Raw genomic sequence first — 20,699 nt, 5'->3', positions numbered from 1 at the left:
CTTTGTTTATAGCCCTCAGGGGCTAGAACTCAATAGCTCCACAGCAGGTGGTCTAGGCACAGCCAGGTGGCCTATATTTTTATCCTCCCAAGTCCAGCCACATGCCACTGAAAATACTAAATAAACCTAGATGAGATTTAGGCCAAGGAGTTAGTAGCTTGCTATAGACACATGATTGTCCAAGCATAGTTTTTGAACAATTTTAAGATGCAGAAGAACAACTTAAATATTTTAGCGGAGATGGTCTTCTTACAGTGTGTTTTAAAAAGGTATTGTCAGCAATTAATTTTGCTATTTCTAATTTGGGCAAATGTTATTAATAAAAAAGAGCAGTATCAAATATCTATCAACTTACAGTAGATATATTCAAATATTCATGTGTATGAAAAGCTAGACAGCACATAAGCATCTGCATGTATATATATATATATACATAGAGAGTTGGATAGATATAGATATGGCTATGAAACTAGATATAGATATAGATGATTATAGATATAGAGAGATATACATCTATATATACTTCAAAGAGAATTGATGAGAAACCACATCATATGATATCCTGTCATTTCTCAGATGATGATTCTCCATTATCTAGTGATAATGTGAGTATGCCAATCACGCTGCTTTATTTTAATATTCATCAGTCACTATCTTCACAGTTTTGCAAGGAAGTGTACAGGCCTTATTAGAATAAATAATATTATAAAATTCTCAGCCTCACCCAACATGATCTCTGGAGTCATTGCGTCCCCCCATCAAAACCTCAGCTTAATAGGAGTACAAATAAGCAATCCTACAAGTTGAGTGGAATCAATGAAGATCTCAAACACTAAGAGCAACCTTAACTAAAAAAAGAACAAAGTTGGAGGCTCTTCAGTACCTAACTTGAAAATATACTAGAAAGTTGTCATGACCAAAACATCCCACTACTGGCATGAAAAGAGACATCCAGAATAAGAAACAGATTAGAATGCCCAGAAATAAATCCATATATTTAAATCTAATTTTCCACATAGTACTGAGAATATACAATAGGAAACAACTGTCTTTTCTGCAGTGTTAGAAAGACTGCACATAGTCATGCAGCAAAATAAAATCAACTCCTTGTCTCACGCCATACATAAAGTCAACAACAATTAAAGAATTAAATGTGAATTTGAGAATATGAAACCACTAGAGTAGCACAAAGGGGAAATGCTTTAGGAATGAGTGGTGATCGGACAAAATGAGGTGGACCATGATTTTTTTAAGATATGCACGTTAAACGAAGATATAAAACTCAAACAGACAAATTACAGTATATCAAACTATTAAGCTTCTGAACAGGAAAGGAAGTCAGCAGCCAAGTGAGGATCTGACTATAGGCAGGAAGAAAGTATTTAGAAACAGTGTGTGTGTGTGTGTGTGTGTGTGTGTGTGTGTGTGTGTGTGTGTGCGCTCTAAAATATATAAAGAATGCAAACATTATTGAGTTTAAAATCAATAGTCAGGGGAAATAGCATTCCTTTAAAATAGTTGAAAGGACAGAATAAACTGGCACTGATGACTTACATCTGCAATTTAGCTGTGTAGGAGCTTGAGATCTTGAGGACTATTGTAAAGCTGCCCTAGGTAGAAAAGCCCATGAGATTCCACCTCCAGTTATATATTAAAAGAGTTGATTGCTTTATACAGGAATTTTATTATGAATACACTTTTATGTAAGGTAATCAAACCATACCCAGGTTATTTGCAGACTAACATAAGGTGGGTTTTTAATCTGAAGTCATCGAATTGACTTGTATAACTATCGGCATTCTAGTTTCATGAAATTAAATGCTTTGAATGCCTCTACTTAGCTCATGGAAAAGGGAGGTAGCTTAATACCTACTTGTCTCAGAAATTCAGAAGACTATTAAGAGACTTCCCGAATATTTGGAGGATGTGCCCCAAGAAATTGGATACGCTTCTCTAAAGGCTTGCCAAAGGGAATGTAGATTAGAGGAATACTGCTAGTACTAGAGAAAATCTAAGAGACTGCTTAGCCCATATGTTCCCAGCCCGGGATCTACAGAGCTCCACAGGAGCTTCCAGGTGAGGGCCAATGCATGTGTGGACCCCCTGACATTGAGTATATAACTATTGAACATATATTTTAGCTATATTGCCTATTACCAAGCAAGATTTAGAAGCCATCGATTTTTGTCTTGACTTAGTTATGTTCTATTATTTAAGAAATAAAGTTACTCATATCAAAGGGGCATCCACATTAGAAATAATATCCAGGGCTATAATGCTATAATTTTGTGTTGTGCTTTGCAGCAGCAGGTTCCAAGATTCATTCTGTCTCTGTCTCTGTCTCCTCTGTCTCTGTTTCTCTGTCTGTCTGTCTGTCTGTCTGTCTGTCTGTCTGTCTGTCTCTCTCTCTCTCTCTCTCTCTTTATCTCTCTCTACCTCTCTACCTCTCTCTGTTTCTCTTTCTGCATCTGTCATTCGCTTTCTCTCTCCATCCATCAAGCTATCAGCCATTTTCTTTAATAGCAAGAAACTTGCTAGGGAGATGGGAAGATTAAGTATTGTTACTGGAAGTATCTAGTCTTGTGTAAAACAATAGATTTTAATACTGTGTTTTGTTTGGTTTTTGATTGTTTTTGTCTGAGATTCTGACTGGACCGCAGTATCTGATACTTTTGCTCATTGGCTAGCGTAATGACTCCAGCTCTGATGGTATTTTTCACTGCCAACCTTTCATTGTTTCTAACATGACTCAATACATTTTTGCTGAGAAGAGATTATTCAAATCCATCTACTTTATAAAATTTAATAAAATACAGTTGTTTGCTGATATCTCTCTTTTACTGGGCCTCATGAGATTCTTGTCTATGGACAAAATTTATGGACTAAAGGAGATTGGAGCATAAGATTTCTGGGTTATGAAAAATAATTTTTTGCAAATAACAAAGAGCTCATGTTTCCTATGGCTCATGTATAGTGCAGAGGCCATTTCTCATCAGAGAAAATCCATCTTCCTGTGAACGTCATGATTATGAATGGTTTCCTTCCCCACCAGCTCAGAATACATTATAAATAATAAATGTGTAATAAATAATGAATATCTAATCATTTAAAGGCGTTTTCTTTAAACACAAGTGTTCCACATTTGTGGACAAGAACCCTGATGATAGTACAAAGTAGTAGTAATTCAGTGCCAGATATTTTGAGACTTAATCCAGAAGTCTGCCAACACAAATAAAATATAGGAGTTTAAGAGTAGCCCAGGACTGAGGTAACGTTCTTGGCTACTCTTCGTTTCTGGAGCATTTTTCCCTGTTCTAGATTCTAACTTGATATTTGATCTTGTATTTGTAATACACAATTAAACCCAACCAGCTCTGGTATACATTGACTTTTCTCTGTTGAACCTCCTCTTTTATTCAGGATCCTGATTTCCTTTCATCTGTTGAAAACTCAGAGCCCATATCAGGGACTATCTTAATATTTGAAATAAGTTTCTGTCTGTAAAAGTATCTTCTTCAGACTAACCTGTCTGACCCAGTTACCTTTGTACAGTTGGCACTCAGAGAATTCAACCTACAAAAGCCTGCAGGAGAATTTTTAAATATTGTTGGGGGTTAAGGTCCTCTACATGCTCTTGATTTGTGAATTGTACTTAGTTATGAACTTAGTGATTCAACACAAATGTGTGAACTATTCAATGTTTTGAAATGTATTACTTTACAAGTTTTCGTTTGCTCTTATTGGAAAGATTGGTCTAAGTAACTAGGAATAGAAGAGCAGTTTCTCAGGTAAACTTTCATTGGACCTAAATGTCTCTTCCTTCTGTCCTTCCTTCCTACCTCCTTTTTCCTCCCCCCGACTCTCTATTTTTGTTGTTGCTGTTGCCAGTCCTAGGGCTTGAACTCAAGGCCTGTATGCTATCCATAGGCTTTTTTTTTTTTTTCTCAAGACTGGTATTCTATCACTTAAGCCACAGCTGTACTTCTGGATTTATTGATGGTTAATTGGATATGGACTTTCATTTCCAGGCTGGCTTTGATCTTCAGATCTCAGCCTCATTACCACCTAGGATTACAGGTGTGAGCCCCCAGTGCCTGGCTAGGAATGCCGATTTCTAATTAAAACTCTGTTGCCTTATCCTGTTTTGTAAGCCTACAAGAAATTTCATGGCATTTATCACAAGCTGTATATGGAAATTCTGTACCTGATTTCTTCAAACCCCCAACAAAGCTTAACTCCCTGAATCCATTTTCAATAAAACATTTCAGTCTATTATCATTTAAATTTTATCATTCAGCTGAAAAATCTTCATTCTCAAACAGCTAGTAATTCTTAGTGATAGTTCTTTTACTTTTCCATCTACTAGTGGCAGAAGTGACATTAATGATAGACTGAATCAAGTAGAGTTTGTGTTGAATTGTTTCATAGCCAGCTAAAGTTATCAAATTTTCAGTGTGTTCAACAAAGATTATTTGTGATGATCATTTATTTTTTGAAGATGTTCCTTATACTTCATGTAATCCCTTTGGATCTCTAGGACCAGTATATTCCTTTACTGTCTCTGATAAGCATGCTTTATTTTTATTAATGGCAATGTAGGTACAAATGGAACTGATTAAAAGGTATCAGTATTCAGTGAGCAGGATTAAAGTAGTTTATTGCTTAAATAGTTGTCATATTAACTGTATTGTGTGTGTGTGTTCTGTTTTGTGTTTTGTATTTGTCATTTCATTCTTAAGGATAAATTAGGCAAACAGTTGCTGCCCACATTTGGTTTCATGAGTGAGGTTAAGTGATAAGAAAGGGCTTGTTGCATTGTGGCTCGCACCTATAATCCTAGCTACTCTGGAGGCTGAGATCTGAGGATCAAGGTTCAAAGCCAGCCCAGGCACAATTAACCTCTAGAAAAACAGGAAGTAGGGCTTAGCTCAAGGGTGGTAGCCTTGATCTGAAGAGCTGAGGGACAACACCCAGGCTCAGGGGCAGGGAGGTAGCCTTGAGCTGAAGAGCTCAGGGACTGCCCAGGCAGAGTTCAAGCCCCATGACCCACAAAAAGGAAAGAAAGAAAGAAAGAAAAAAGAAAGAAAGAAAGAAAGAAAGAAAGAAAGAAAGAAAGAAAGAAAGAAAGAAAGAAAGAGGGAAAGAAAGAAAGAAAGATTTTGTCTTCTCTTGCTGTGGTTCTGGGAATTGAACCAAAGCCTGACCCTTGCTAGACAAGTGTTCAATCACTGACCTGCATAACTTAGCTCCTGACAATAAGACACCTTAATAACTGAACAGACATATAATCTCAGATTGCTTATTTCTAAGGTGTCAGGACATATTTTCCCTTTAAAATAATGGCTATTTTTAAATATTCCAGCTACATTAAAATGCTGTTTTCCTGAATGAGTTCAAAAGGTGTCACATTGTATTTTATTTATGAAGGGTTACTACTGAAGATGAATACAGAGATTTGCTAAACTCATAAATATAATTTCTGTTTTTATGCCTTGCACTTACATTTTGCTAGAAGGATTGTTTTTCATCTATGTAACTTCTCTTTCCAATTTATTATAAAGGTTCCAAACCATGCTCCATTCCAAAGTGATCTGTGCTTTTTGCTCTGACTGCTTTGGGCAATTAGGTAACATCACATTAAATCGAAAATTATTTTTTACTCTGGGATAAGTGAAGACTTAAGTCTCTTATTTTTGTTCTTTGCCATATTATCAGTGCTTAAGCAGGTAGAAGATCTCAGTTGACATTCTTAATTCTACTTGAAAAGATGTTTGAAGTCTGTTATGAAGTAAATTCAGCTGACAGAAATTTATGTGTATATTGTCTATACAGAAATAAAAGTTTTGGGGCCGGGAGTTTGGCCTAGTGGTAAAGTGCTTGCCTAGCATGCACGAAGACCCAGGTTCGATTCCTCGGTACCACATACATAGAAAAAAGCCAGAAGTGGTGCTGAGGCTCAAGTGGTAGAGCTCTAGCCTTGAGAAAGACCAAGGACAGTGCTCAGGCCCTGAGCTCAAGCCCAGGTCTGGCACCAAAAAAAAAAAAAAAAAAAAAAAAAAAGAAAGAAAGAAAAGTCTTAGTCTATATCATTTGAACCTACAAATCATTGAAAGCTGTCTGGTGGAGAAATACTGGGGGACAAAGAGGGACATTGTATAGGACTTCTCACACTGCAGCACATTTTCTTACCTTCTGGAAGGAGAAAGAGGTATCTGAAGCAAAGAGAGTGGCATGAACTGATATTGGCAGGGACAGAACAACCAGATCGACCTAGCTCCCCTCACTTCTTGTTTACTTTATCTACCTGCTTGTTTACTTTATCTACCTGCTTGTTTACTTTACCTTCCCAGTAACTTCCTTCTATTCAGTAGAATAAGGCAAAAGAGATGAGCTGTGTTGCATTATAGAAGACTGTCTTTTTTTTTTTTTTTTTTGCCAGTCCTGGCTTAGGCTCAGAGCTTAAGCATTGTCCTTGGACTTTCTCAAGGCTAGCACTCTACCACTTGAGCCTCAGCACCACTTCCGGCTTTTTGCTATGTATGTGGGGTACTGAGGAATCAAACCCGGGTCTTCGTGCATGCTAGGCAAGCACTCCACCACTAGGCCAAACTCCCAGCCCCTAGAAAACTGTCTTTTGAGACTCACTCGGGAAAGTCCCTTTGTCAGTCTGAACAAATAAGGGCCCATATTGGCAAAGTTTACATGCCAAGGACTAGTGTGACTCACTTGAAGAAGCAGGGTATAACTTCCAGACAACAGCAGTCATTTCTTAGCCACAAAAAATGAATTCTGCAAAGGACCTGAGGTACCTCTCCCCAGCCAAGCCTTTCCATCTTTGCAGGGATCTATGTAAAAAGATCCAGATAAGGTCTGGGAGTTTGGCCTAGTGGTTAAAGTGCTTGCCTAGCATGCATGAAGACCCGGGTTCGATTCCTTGGTACCACATACTTAGAAAAAAGCCAGAAGTGGTGCTGTGGCTAAAGTGGTAGAGCTCTAGCCTTGAGAAAGTCCAAGGACAGTACTCAGGCCCTGAGCTCAAGCCCAGGACTGGCAAAAAAAAAAAAAAAAGATTCAGATAAATGAGACCAAATCCTCAAATCAGACAAACACAAAAATATAGATGTATACACACATACATACATACATACATGCATGGATATATGTGTATATATAATTTTAAGTAGGTAAGTTTGAAATAATTTTGATGAGGTGAAAAATTCACTGACACATTTATCATAGAACATGATATTCTGAGGCATTAAAATAAAAACTCATCAGTGAATTCTTGACTTGCCAATTCATGGATCCTTAGACATTTCTTCAAAAAATTGAAGTCCAGATGATGTTTGCTAAGAGGCTAGGTAAACATAGTCAGTATTGTAGTCTGTCCAGCTAAGATACATTTACATTTTGAGTAATCTTTATTATTTCTATTATTGAACCAATTCAGCAGAAGTTGAAGGGAAACAAAACAAACATTTCCAAGTATCCATCATGACAAAATCCACATTGGCCTGTCCTCAGGAGTCTCCATACTTTAAGAAGCTATAATTTTTCTTTCCCACTCATGGGCTTGAGCTCAGGGCCTGAGCACTGACCTTCGACTTTCTTAAGGCTAGCGCTCTACCACTTACGCCTCAGAACCACTTCTGGCTTTTTTCTATGTATGTGGTACCGAGGAATCGAACCCCAGTCTTCGTGTATGTTAGGCAAGCACTCTACCATGAAGCCAAACTCCTGGCCAAGAAGCTATAATTTTAAAGAAGACTTTTGGTTTGATTTTTTTTCTATAATCTTTTCATGGGAAAGAACCCATTTCATGATATGGTACCTTTTGTATCTATTCCTACCTAATGAGATTTTACATAATCATCATGATCACATAAGAATCATCTCAAATAAGAAATGTTTTGTTATTTTTACTCCTGTCATTTATGAAAAAATTCACCTAATATGCATTTATTGTGTCCTGCTTATCAGTTTGATAAGAGACTAACTTATTAATGGATATTGTCTTCTTCAGCCTTCTTCACCATGCCATAAGTTTCGATCTTAATATATCTACTTAATAATGTATCAATCTAGGGGACAGGAGTTTGGCCTAGTGGTAGAGTATTTGCCTAGAATGTACAAAAACCTGGGTTTGATTCCTCTGTACCACCTACATAGAAAAAGCCAGAAATGATGTTATGGCTCAAGTCTAGTCTTGAGAAAACCCAAGGACAGTGCTCAGGCTCTGAGTTCAAGCTCCAGGGTTGGCAAAAATAAATAATATATTGATCTATTCATCTGTGCCTGGGTTTCAGCATCTATAAACTACGATAAATAACATGTGATTCTCTAATTCTGTAAACTTGAAGTGGAGTGTAGGTGTGTGTGTGTGTGTGTGTATGTGTCTGTGTCTGTGTGCATGCACGTTAGCATACACCAAATGTGTATGTGTATGTGCATGTATGTTGCATAGAACAACACTCAGTCTTTGACTTATGCTCATTATTTGGGGTATTTCTTCAAATTAAATTGTACTAGTTAATGTTTCTTGTTTGTCTGAAAGGAAAGAAAATTAAAACTACTTTGTTCATTAGTCAGTAGAATGTAGGTTTGAAAGAAGAACTACTTGTAAGAGATGATGGTATCTCTAAAATAGTTTTAATTACATGAAAATATTTGAGAATTTTTTTCCATAATGAAACAGTACAAATGGAACTTTTACATAAAATATAACATCAGGATCACAGTGTCTCAACCCTCTCCCAACTCATTATTAAAGATTATCACAAAGGTGACTAGAAAGCAAAAAAAATAAATAAACACCACTACTGGCAACTAATAAAATGATTATTTTATTGTTTGCAGAGTCAGTAAGATAGGATTAAGAAATCCACTCCTAGAACACTCACATTTGACCTTATGAGTTGAAACCCTCCTTACAGCTACCCAATAAGAGAGAGGTAAATAACTTGTTTCATTCTGTGCCTTTTCTAATTGGAAAAGGATTCCTAATAGGACAGAGTCGTGACTTGTTCCCTCTGCCTTTCTTCAGCTTGCCCTGTCACTCTCAGAATCCAATTTAAAAAAATAGAAAAACTCACTGTATTGTCATGACAATAACATTTTGAATACCAAAATTAAAAGTGGCATTATGGACAGAAAAACAAACCAACAACAGCTTAGAGTCATACCTGTTTATGAGAGGAAATTCCTTTAGGTTAAAGAGATTGGAAAAATAACTTTTTAAGGACAGAAAAACAGAATTAGTAAATTTAATTATTTATTTCTAATTAAGCATATTCTGTCTAGACAAAGCTATGAAAATTACAGGAGTCTTTGTGAGACTTCATAAATTGTATCTGTGCCCATATACAAATTCTATTCTGGGTCATGTGCAACAAACAGAAGTACAACCAGTCTAGAGTCAACATACCTACACACCTAGGACTTATCTGGGTTTTGGAGAGATCCTTTGCATGTGTTAATCTGGAAAGTTGTGGAAAAGAAGAAGCCAGACTGACTTCTTTGTGATCAACAGATCCCCAGAACTCTGCCTGACTGAGTGGGAAAAGAAAACTCAGCAGCCCATGAGACTTCAGGCAGTCTGATCAAAAGCCTACAAAATTAGGACACATCTGGAGTTGTGAAAAACTGCTTGGTGGATAGGACTCCAATATGTCATGAGAGGGAGGAGGCCAGACATACTTTCTCCAGAATTATGTAGATTTCCATTCATGCTTGCCTGGGGTGTTGGTTCAACCTTAGTGTCTTTGTGTTTGAAACACAAAGATGCTATGGTTAGAAAAAAATACATCTACACATGGTATACTATATCATCAGCATATATTAGTTGATAGTATTTTATAGGTCATTATTTGATGAAACAAGTGTCTTGATTCCAGTATCAGCAAAACTCAGTCTACTTCATTTCAAATTCTGTCATATCATTTGTTAATCTATTTTTATGGAAGATTGTTTTGAATTGTTTCAATGTCTCAAAAAAGGAATATTTCACACATTTTTATAATGCATTGCCAGTGGCTATAAGTCAATAGGGTATTTATCTAGCTTACAATATTAACAAACATTTCTTAATTTCTAGAATGACATGAATTACATAGCATCCAGTGGACTTCTCTTCAAAGATGGCAAAAAACGAATCGATTACATCCTGGTTTACAGAAAGACAAATATACAATATGACAAAAGAAATACATTTGAAAAAAATCTCAGAGCTGAAGGATTGATGTTGGAGAAAGAGGTAGGTATTTGATCACTATTACTTATTTATTTGGTTTTTACTATGGAACAGATACAATTTCTTATGATCTAATGTTCAAGAAGTAATGTACCCACTAACTGATGAATGTAACTTTATCCTCCTCTGTACATCACCCCAACAATAAATTTTTTAAAAGTTCAAAAAAATAAAAATACATAATATGTCTCCACAAAAATATAGTAATTTTTCAAACCATAAAATAGCAGTAATATATACAAACTATATAAAATAGAAAAATGTTAAAATAGTATTATTCAAATATCTCATATATTTCCAACTGCAATATACTAGTTTTGAAACAAGATTAGGAAATTTTTTATCTCTTTTCTGAAAGCCTCAAGAAAAGCTTAACCAACATTACTGAAAGACATGTTGCCTACAGTGTGAATGAAGAGAATAAAAGATCATGGTCAGTATTGGATATGGACACAAATGGAGAGAATTTGATAAATATTTATCTTCACATGTGTACATATGAAAATACTCATCCACCTTTACATGTAAAGATATGATTCTTCAAAGTGCTTTAGCTATGATAAGACCCCAAGGAAAACAACGTGGTCTTGTGATCTAAGAAATTTCTGCATTCATTCAAGAAGCATTAATGAAATATCTAGTGTGCACTACATTCCAGGGACAGAAATATAAGCTATGACAGTGGGTTTCTGTTCTTCCATCAGAAATAATGACATTGCCCCATTTGTAAGGAAATGGAAAGTCCCAGAAAAAATTATAATAATCGAAGTAACCCAGACGCAAGGAAAAGTAAATTACATAATTTCCTTCATTTGAAATAACTAGAATGTGTCTGATATTGCTAAGCAAATAGGACTATATATAATGAAGCAAATCAACATTAAGAAATTGAACTGAGAGGTCCTTATCATGTACTGTTTGTAGTTTTCTTTTTCTGTTTCTGGTAGTTTTCTGTACCTTGTATCTTGTATATAAGTTTATTCAGTCTCTGAAAGGTAAAGAGAATCACAAAAACAAGGAAAGAGGATGAACTAATGCAACATAGACACTCACTTGACACTGCATTGGAAATGAACTCTACAAGTAGGGAGGGGGTGGCGAGATTAGGTAGGTATAAGTGAGAGATAACAAAATCAAGATATAATGCTTCACATTGGAAGTCCACCAGGATGAATGCACATGTGATCTCTAAAGGTCAACAAAGGTGCTTCATAAGCAAATTCAAGTTTCAATTTATATCAGTAATTTGTCTTTCTCATACAGAAGATATAATATACTGTTTTCTCACTACTCTGTCCTCAAAACTTACAGTATGACTTTGTAAAGCCACCACTTTTAAATTTTTCTTAAATTTCTTAAATTCAGTCTTCAGGGGTGAATGTCACATCTCTTAGGAGTTTGGGGAGAAATAATTTAGTGACAGTGCGATGTGTGAGGACTAGAGGTACTTCGTTTCCTCTCAGAAGTTTGTACGCAGCAGAGCTGAGCAGAAAATCACCAGCATGGCAGCTTTCTGCTTCTACCTTACAACATCAAGTGAGCCAACTACTGCAAAAAAAAATACTTCTCTGGTCTTAATATTTTTTGCTAGTCCTGGGGCTTGAATGCAGGGCCTGAGAACTGTCATTGGGCTTTCCTCAAGGCTGGTGTTATACAACTTGAGCCACAGCATCACTTCCAGTGTTTGCTGTGAATGTAGTACTGAGGAATTGAACCCAGGGCTTCATGCATGCTAGGCAAGCACTCTATCATAGGCTATGCTCCCAGCCCTTTTGATGTTGTTTTTTTTTTTAAGTGTAGTTATAATAAGAGAGAATTTAGGAAATTATAAAAAAGGTGGTTCTTAAAATACCCCCCTTCTCTCTCTATATATATATACATACACATATATATATATATTATGAGAGTGAATTAAGACCTATAAAATGAGAAACATTCTAGCTGTGTACACTTAACTTGACATTTTCCACATAATGTTAGTCATTATATTGCAGAAACCTCCTTTCAAAGAATCTCTTTATTTAGGTGATCATTTCTCATGGAAGAGTTTGACATCAGTGAATTAGTAATCCATGAAAGACCAGCTGTTCATAAAGCTAATTGGGAACCTGACATAGAGCCCCATTCCAGAATAGTTCAGGCTCACTGGCTTTCTTGTCTGTTGTAGCTTTTATCTGGGTATAAGTTATATAGAATACGTACTTAAAACAAATTAACTCATCCATTCAAACCATGTTCAGTGGGCCTTTTGTGTCTGACACACAAGCAGATACTTGGGCTGTATAAAGGAATCAAATGATATACATTCTCTAAACAGAAGGGAAATGTGCTATCAGAAAACGAAGAGATAGATGTAAGGAAAAGTAGGATAGAGCAGGCAAGTAAAGGCATGATCAATGAAATGGGGGTCTGAGACATGTTATGATCCAAATTTTAAAAAATCCATCTCTATAAAAGGAAGAAAATACTAGCACAGGATGCTTTAAATAGATACAGAGGCAAGAGGTATTTTTTGAAGAAATATAATAGTGCTTTTTTTTTTTGTAACTGGTACTTAGTTACATTACCAGATCAACCATACTATGGATGTTTTCCACAAACTAAACATACAAATCTTGATCCAGGTCACTGAATTTCATAGTTTCTCCCTAATCAGATTGTTGTTGCTTTCATGCTTCTATAACCTACAGGACTACTATAAAAGGCCCACATAACCAAGAAATAGACTCCAACAAAGACAGCTCACATAGGTACTTAGAGAGGGGGGAGGAAATGGAAGATACTTAAAATTTCACTTTAATTGTAAATTAGTTTGATTAGAAGGCATGCCATGCCTTGAGAACCAACATTCCTATAGAACCAGTCAGGCCCAAATATTTCACTTAGCACAGTCTCTTATAAGATCTCGTACTCTAGTAGTGATCCCTCCTGGCCACATCCCCTCCAGCATCTGTTATTAGTTTTCTTGATCATGGCCATTCTAACTGGAGTGAGGTGGAATCTCACTCCAGTTGTTTTGATTTGCATTTCTTTATGACCAGAGATGTCGAGCATTTCTTCATGTGTCTATAGGCCATTCTTATTTCTTCTTCAGGGAAGACTCTCTTTAAGTCTTTGGCCCATCTTTTGATGGGATGGTTGTTACTTTGGGGATTAGTTTTGGATTGATTCAATTTTTTTTTTTTTTTGCCAGTCCTGGGCTTGAGCTCAGGGCTTGAGCACTGTCCTTGGACTTTCTCAAGGCTAGAGCTCTACCACTTGAGCCTCAGCACCACTTCTGGCTTTTTGCTATGTATGTGGGGTACCGAGGAATCGAACCCGGGTCTACATGCATGCTAGGCAAGCACTTTAACCACTAGGCCAAACTCCCGGCCCCTTGATTCAATTTTTTGAGCTGTTGATATATTTTAGATATGAGGCCTTTGTCTGTTGTATGGTTAGTGAAGATCTTCTCCCATTCTGTAGGCTTCCTAATTAATTTACTAGCTATGTCCTTTGCCATACAGAAGCTCTGCAGTTTAATGCAGTCCTACTTATCCAGCCTTTTTCTGATTTGTTGTGTTTCTTGGTCCTTAATAAGAAAGTTTCGACCTGTGCCAAGGAGGCCTAGTGTATCTCCTATTCCTTCTTGTAAAGTTTTCAGTGTGTCAGCTTTTACCTCCAGGTCTTTGATCCATTTGGAGTTAATTCTAGTGCAGGGTGACAAAGAAGGATCCAACTTTAGTTTTCTGCAGGTGCTTAACCAGTTCTGCCAGCACCACTTGTTGAAGAGGCTATCTTTCTTCCATTCTATTTTTTTGGCTCCCTTGTCAAAGATTAGGTGGCCATAGGTCTGTGGTTTAATATCTGGGTCCTCAGTTTGATTCCATTGGTCTTCAGGCCTGTTCTTGTGCCAGTACCAAGCTGTTTTGATAATTATAGCTCTGTAATAGAGTCTAAAGTTTGGAATTGAAATTCCTCCAGCGCTGTTTTTTCTGCTAAGAAGTGTTTTTGCTATACAGGGTCTTTTATTATTCCATATGAAATTTTGGATTGCCTCTTCTATTTCTTTAAAGAATGACATTGGGATATTGTTGGGTTGCATTGAATTTGTAGATAGCCCTTGGAAAGATTGTCATTTTCACAATGTTGATTCTTCCAATCCAGGAGCATGGGAGGTTTTTCCATTTTCTCAGTTCTACTTTAATTTCCTTTTTCAGGGTTTTAAAGTTTTCATCAAAAAAGTCCTTTACATTCTTAGTTAAGTTAATTCCTAGGTACTTCATTTTCTTTGAGGCTATTGCAAAAGGAGTTGCTTTCCTGATTGTTGCCTCATTCCTCTCACTGTTGGCGTAGAGGAAGGCAGTTGATTTTTGAGGGTTAATTTATACCCTGCTACTTTTCCAAAGTTTTGAGTCAGCTCAAGGAGCTTGGAAGTGAAGTCTATAGGGTTCTTTAAATACAGAATCATGTCATCTGCAAAGAGGGAGAGTTTCACTCCCTTGTTCCCTATTTGGATCCCCTTTATGCTTGCTTTTGGCCTTATTGCTCTGGCTAGGAATTCTAATACTATGTTAAAGAGGAATGGAGAGAGTGGGCATCCTTGTCTCATTCCTGATTTTAGAGGGAATGGCTTTAGCATTTCGCCATTAAGTATAATAGTAGCTGTGGGTTTGTCATAGACTGCCATTATTGTACTGAGGAATGTTCCATGGATTCCTAGTTTCTCCAGAGCTTTTAGAATAAAGGGGTGTTGGATCTTGTCAAATGCCTTTTCTGCATCTATTGAGACAATCATGTGATTTTTGTCCTTGCTCCTGTTGATGTGTTGAATTATATTAATTGATTTGCGTATGTTGAACCAGCTTTGCCTCCTTGTGATGAATCCTGTTTGATCATAGTGTATAATTTTTTTTGATGAGTTGTTGTAGACGGTTGGCCAGTACTTTGTTGAGAAGTTTTGCATCAATATTTATTAAGGAAATGGGTCTATAGTTTTCTTTCTTTGATGGATCTGTGGTTTGGGGATGAGGGTTATACAGGCTTTGAAGAATGAGTTTGGCAAGGAGCCTTCCTTTTCAATTTCGTTGAAGAGCTTGAGGAGTATTGGTATGAGCTCTGTTTCTTGTTCAACCACTATGGAAAGCAGTATGGCAGTTTCTCAAAAGACTAAACATAGAGCTCCCCTATGACCCAGCAATTCCACTACTTGGCATTTATCCAGCCATCCAGAAACTAGGGCATACTAAATCCACTAGCACAATGATGTTCATTGCAGCACTATTTACCATGGCAAAGATATGGAACCAACCCAGATGTCCCTCAGTTGATGAGTGGATCAACAAGATGTGGTATTTATACACAATGGAATTCTATGGTGCTGTCAGAAACAACGACATCTCCTCATTTGTCAGGAAATGGAAAGACTTAGAAAAAATCATATTAAGTGAAGTAAGCCAGACTCAAAGGAACATAGGCTCAATGGTTTCCCTCATTTGTCTTAATCAGTAGAAACCTTGGGCTCTCCTAGCAGAGATTTGCAATAGAGCAAAGCCTAGATACATAAGGCCATACAGTATGATGCTAAATGAGAGGACCTCTAGGATATAGAAACAAGAGCCATATAATGAGTGATTGTTGTCCTTAATGTACTATGTTATTTCTCCTCTCTTTTGCTGCCCCTTGGTTATCTCATATTGTTACAGTTTTTCACTTTGTTATCTGATATATCGGATATATTTGTATTTGGTTATTTGAAATTGGATAGGAAAGGGGGAAACAAGCTTAGGGTAGGGATGGGGGGAGGGAAATGGGGACCAAGACATGAGAAAGGGTATCAATGTATGTGAACTAAAGCACCTTCCATCTGGCGAATGTAATGTAACCCTTCTATTAATTACAATAAAAATATATGGAAAAAATTAGAAATAAAAAAAAAGATCTTGGGGGCCGGGAGTTTGGCCTAGTGGTTAAAGTGCTTGCCTAGCATTCATGAAGACCCGGGTTCGATTCCTCGGTACCGCATACATAGAAAAAAAGCCGGAAGTGGTGCTGAGGCTCAAGTGGTAGAGCTCTAGCCTTGAGAAAGTCCAAGGACAGTGCTCAGGCCCTGAGCTCAAGCCCAGGACTGGCAAAAAAAAAAAAAAAAAGATCTTGTACTCTTAACCTGAAATCCCTCTCTCCATTTCTCAAGTGGAGAAAGTGAGGGTCATCTTCTTCACAGGTCACTGAAATAATAGTTCATGAAGATGTAATTTTTGCTGAAGCCTCTGTGATTACCAGCAATGTACCTTTTCCATTATACCAAGTGATTTCTTCTAAATAGGTAGTCACATTTTGCAAAAAAAAAAGTGTAATTGTGCCTAGTAAGTAATAGGCAAGTTGATGTCACACAGGAAAATCTCAAAAGAAGAAATTTTATTTTTGAGTATGTGAAATTCTGTATGCTTAAGATGAAAATTAAATATGCAACATGTGTCTTTTATTTGACCTGGATAGTAAAAATAATTTAAATAACTGAATATTTAAGCATTTTTTACATTCCAAAGCTTGGCTCGATTATTTGTTTATAGTACTAACGATTGAAAGCAAAGACTAGCAGGCAAGCACTCTGCTAATGAGCAATAGCTCCTGTCCTAAAAAGATTTTATTATCCTCTCCCTGCATAGAACCTTAGTAGGAGGCTATTAACTCTGGAGCATAAACCAAACATAGCCTGGAAGAATCAACATTACGATCTTCTCCTTTTCACAATCGATATTGAATATAAACTGACTGATACATCTATATTAGCAGCTATTTGAATGAATCAGTGGTCTTTTTTTTAACATGTTATGTTTTTTCTCCAAGTGTAGTTAATATGACTAAGATTAGTCTAAGTCAAAGACCTGCTGATATTTGAGACCGAAGCCTATGTACCCCTGGCATTGTCAATAATAACTTCCAAAATCCTTATTCTGAAACTAACATGTTGAATAAGAAAAGTCTTCGGAAATTATACTGACATGAAAGCATCTTTCACTGTGCTTGTCTCATAGTGATTTGAAAATGCTAGCATGTCAGTAAGGTCAAAGAAAACATACTTTACGATAAAAAGAATGTGCATACTCAGGAAACATTACTATCTTCTAGTTTTTCAATAAAGGTTATGTATTCACATGTCTCAGAAGTTTATTATTGAGAAACCCACCATTTATTTGAACATGGAATATCTTTTCTTTCCTTTTTTTTGAATTTTCTGACTTTAAAAAAATAGTTCTTGAATGCGAAAAGGCTTGCAGGGCAACAGGGAAGTATGCCTGAATATTACTGTTTGGAAATATTGATGACATGAGTTTGAAATGCCCTTCTGGCAGACCCACAAGTCTAGACCTATTTAGAATGCAGGACTTTATAAATATTAATATGAATACATTCAAAATGAATATATTTGATGAATATGAGGGTAACTATATTCAAAGATATGACTATATTTTTTTCTTAAATTAAACTGATAATTTTACTCCACATTCTGGGCTTCAGATTTTTAGTTTGCTAAAGGGTGAAGCATACTTGAAATTCAAAAGCTTGCTTATGGGGCTAATTTGATCAGGGTGTCTCCAAAGAAGATAACCTTCTTTTGTGACAGATGATCACATGGGGGATAAGTTTTGTGGAAATGGATGAAAGGATGAGGACAAATGTCTCATGCTTTGTGGGCCTCAGATGTTGATAGATATATCTGTGTAGACCTTTAAAACAAACTGGAAAGTGAACATGAGTAAACTTAATTCCAAATTAGTGGTTAGGCTACATCAGATTATTTGTTTAGTTATATATCTTACACTCTGGGCCAAATCTAAAAATGTCAGTGAGTATCTGGTATAGAATTATATGTGACTCTAATGAGTGGCATGATAGATAGATAGATAGATAGATAGATAGATAGATAGATAGATAGATAGATAGACAGACAGACAGAGTATTGATATCACTTCTTGAACATTGTTGCCCCTTGTTCAAAAGATGATGTTGATATAAAAGAGAATATTATTTTTGTATTTATAAGAGTAAGACCATAGCTGGGTGCTAGTGGCTCAGACCTATAATCCTAGATACTCTACAGGCTGAGATCTGAGGATCACAGCTCTAAACCAGCCAGCCAGGGAAGTCCATTAGACTGTATCTCCAAATAACTACCAGAAAGCCCAAAGTGATGTTGTGGCTCAAAGTGTGAGAGTGCTAGCCTTGAGCAAAAGACCTCAGTGACACAGCCCAGACCCTGAGTTCAAGCTACACAATAAGCAAACAAAAAGAGAAATTGCCCTGAATGCCTGATTTTGAAAAGAGAAAGAAAACCACTGAGATGATTATGATGACTGCTTAACTCTTCTCAAAACCTCTTGGCTGGATAAAAGATCCTTAAATTCTTATCTCTTCATATATATAATTTTATATAATCATGGGTTTCTAAAGGTTTATGTAGGACTTATTTTCTGAAGATTATCATAGGACTTAGAAAGATTATCAAACGACTTGAAGATTCATTTTATACTTAATAAAATATGACATGAGAATAAGTAGATAAATTAATGACAGGAAACAATTTCCTATCTTAAGAGGAGAAAAAGAGGTTCATGATATGGTGTTCATAAAAAAATAACTTGAGTTGCAATTGATTAGAATACAGTGCAAAGATGTGCATCTCCACAATAACAATAAAATTAACCCCATGTAACTAAAACAAGCTAATAGAAAAGAATGAGCAGAAATTCATAATTAGCCATACATATCTTGTAAGGGAAGCTCCATTTTGATAAACAGAAGAATACTCACTCATTCACTCAAGTGCTTATTCCTTGTGTACAACTGTGGCATTGAAGAAAAATCTGCTGCTTGCCTGTGCCTATAACCTAATGGTATGTCATCATATTTTGAAAAAACAAAGAGATTTTATTGTTTTTCTTTCGATCCTCAAGATAAAATCAATTTTATTTTTCATCCTAAATCATTAATTGTGCATTTGCAGGAGAGAGAAGAGAAAAATCTGCTTCTTGTTTTTGTGGAAAGGGGAAGTTTATTAGGGCTCTCTGTTCAGGCATAGATAGTTACCAGGCCCATCCATCTATTTATCTGCTTTCCACTCATGATAATGATCAAGTTCCGGAGGGATGGATGTGAATTTGTGACATCAAAAAGTCATCTTCCAGAGTCTATTCTTATGCATTTCCTTTCTTGAAACCTGAGGGTTTCAAATCAACTTTGAGAACATTATTATGCACTTCCCATTATACAACTCATGTATACTCAGTGATTGATGCCTGCATGTGTCCAATCTTTACCTGGTCTCAATGCTAATATTTTATTGAGATTTTTATTTGTTAAGAAAACTTAATACATGCAATTTTTCTCTTAATCAATGGTAATAATCCATGTGTAATCAGGGGGGATGATATTTATTGCACCTGATTGAAATTGTGGCATCATATCATAAGTTTTGGTTGTAAAACTTTTCTGTCTTGCTGCCCTTCACAGCCAGCTATTGCAAACCCTGATATTATGTTTATTAAAATCCACATACCATGGGACACATTGTGCAAGTATGCAGAGAGGCTGAACATCCGGATGCCCTTCAGGTACTTTATAATTTTATTTTATTTCATCTCAATATGTACTATGATGAGCCTGTCTTTTACAGTAACAAAGGGCAATAAATGTAACCCTTTCCACAGGGGAAATGCATTTTCCCCCCAAACTGAGGATATATTGGACAGGTTTATTCTTCCTCATACTTTTTTTTTGCCTAAGGAGGTAAGCTTTCTGATTCCCTGAACACTTTATATTATTTCAAGATAGACTTGCCTAGAGACAAGATGAAATAGTTATTCTCAGAGTTGAAATTTAATTATTCCCAAGAACACACTCACCTCTGAGTTCAAATGGCTGGATTTCATAGAAAGTAAGAAGTGTAGTTGTAAACTACTCTTATACATACACACAGAGCTCTTCATGGATAACCAGATACCAAGAGTTATCTGGCAGATCACTTCAACCAGGATGGCTCTTCCTTTCAAAATTTCTTCAGTCTTTTCTATCAGCCGGTTGAGAAGAAAATACACTTTCTAACCTGGTGCCATATGCAGAATAAAATGTATCCCTCTCCCATTTCTCCAGAGCAAAATGAACAGTGTCTCTACTACATGCAAAGTGTTCACTCACATTGATGTGAAGCTGTGTGTGTGTGTTTTTATTAAGGGTACACTGAATAATGCAGTTGATACAATTAAATATAAGCTTCCAATGCAGAAAATTTCTTCAAAATGTTGTAAAGGCAGAAAGAAACCTCACCCTTTAAAAAGGTTCCGATATATACCTTTTCCCATATGTTCTTAAACAATGAGGATCATCTAATAAGAGGACCTGACAATACCATTTGCCACATACAATTCATCTTAGATTCACCCATTGAATTGAGGTGTTAATTTACTTTATA

General features: G+C 36.3%; 1 protein-coding gene across 2 annotated transcripts in view; it reads left to right on the top strand.

The window, feature by feature from the left end:
- Nucleotides 1-20,699, top strand: part of Ano3 (anoctamin 3) — a 176,855-nt gene that overhangs the window by 74,620 nt on the left and 81,536 nt on the right. For both annotated transcript variants that reach the window (XM_090347982.1, XM_090347983.1), the window contains exons 5-6: nt 10,094-10,252; nt 19,742-19,842. In XM_090347982.1, the coding sequence (XP_090204108.1) occupies nt 10,094-10,252; nt 19,742-19,842 (260 nt within the window). The remainder of the gene's footprint in view (nt 1-10,093; nt 10,253-19,741; nt 19,843-20,699) is intronic.

The sequence above is a fragment of the Megascapheus bottae genome, chromosome 16 (assembly GCF_031878675.1).
Source record: "Megascapheus bottae isolate mThoBot1 chromosome 16, mThoBot2.hap1, whole genome shotgun sequence".
Taxonomy (NCBI): Eukaryota; Metazoa; Chordata; class Mammalia; order Rodentia; family Geomyidae; genus Megascapheus; species Megascapheus bottae.
This window is presented reverse-complemented; position numbering and strand designations above follow the sequence as displayed.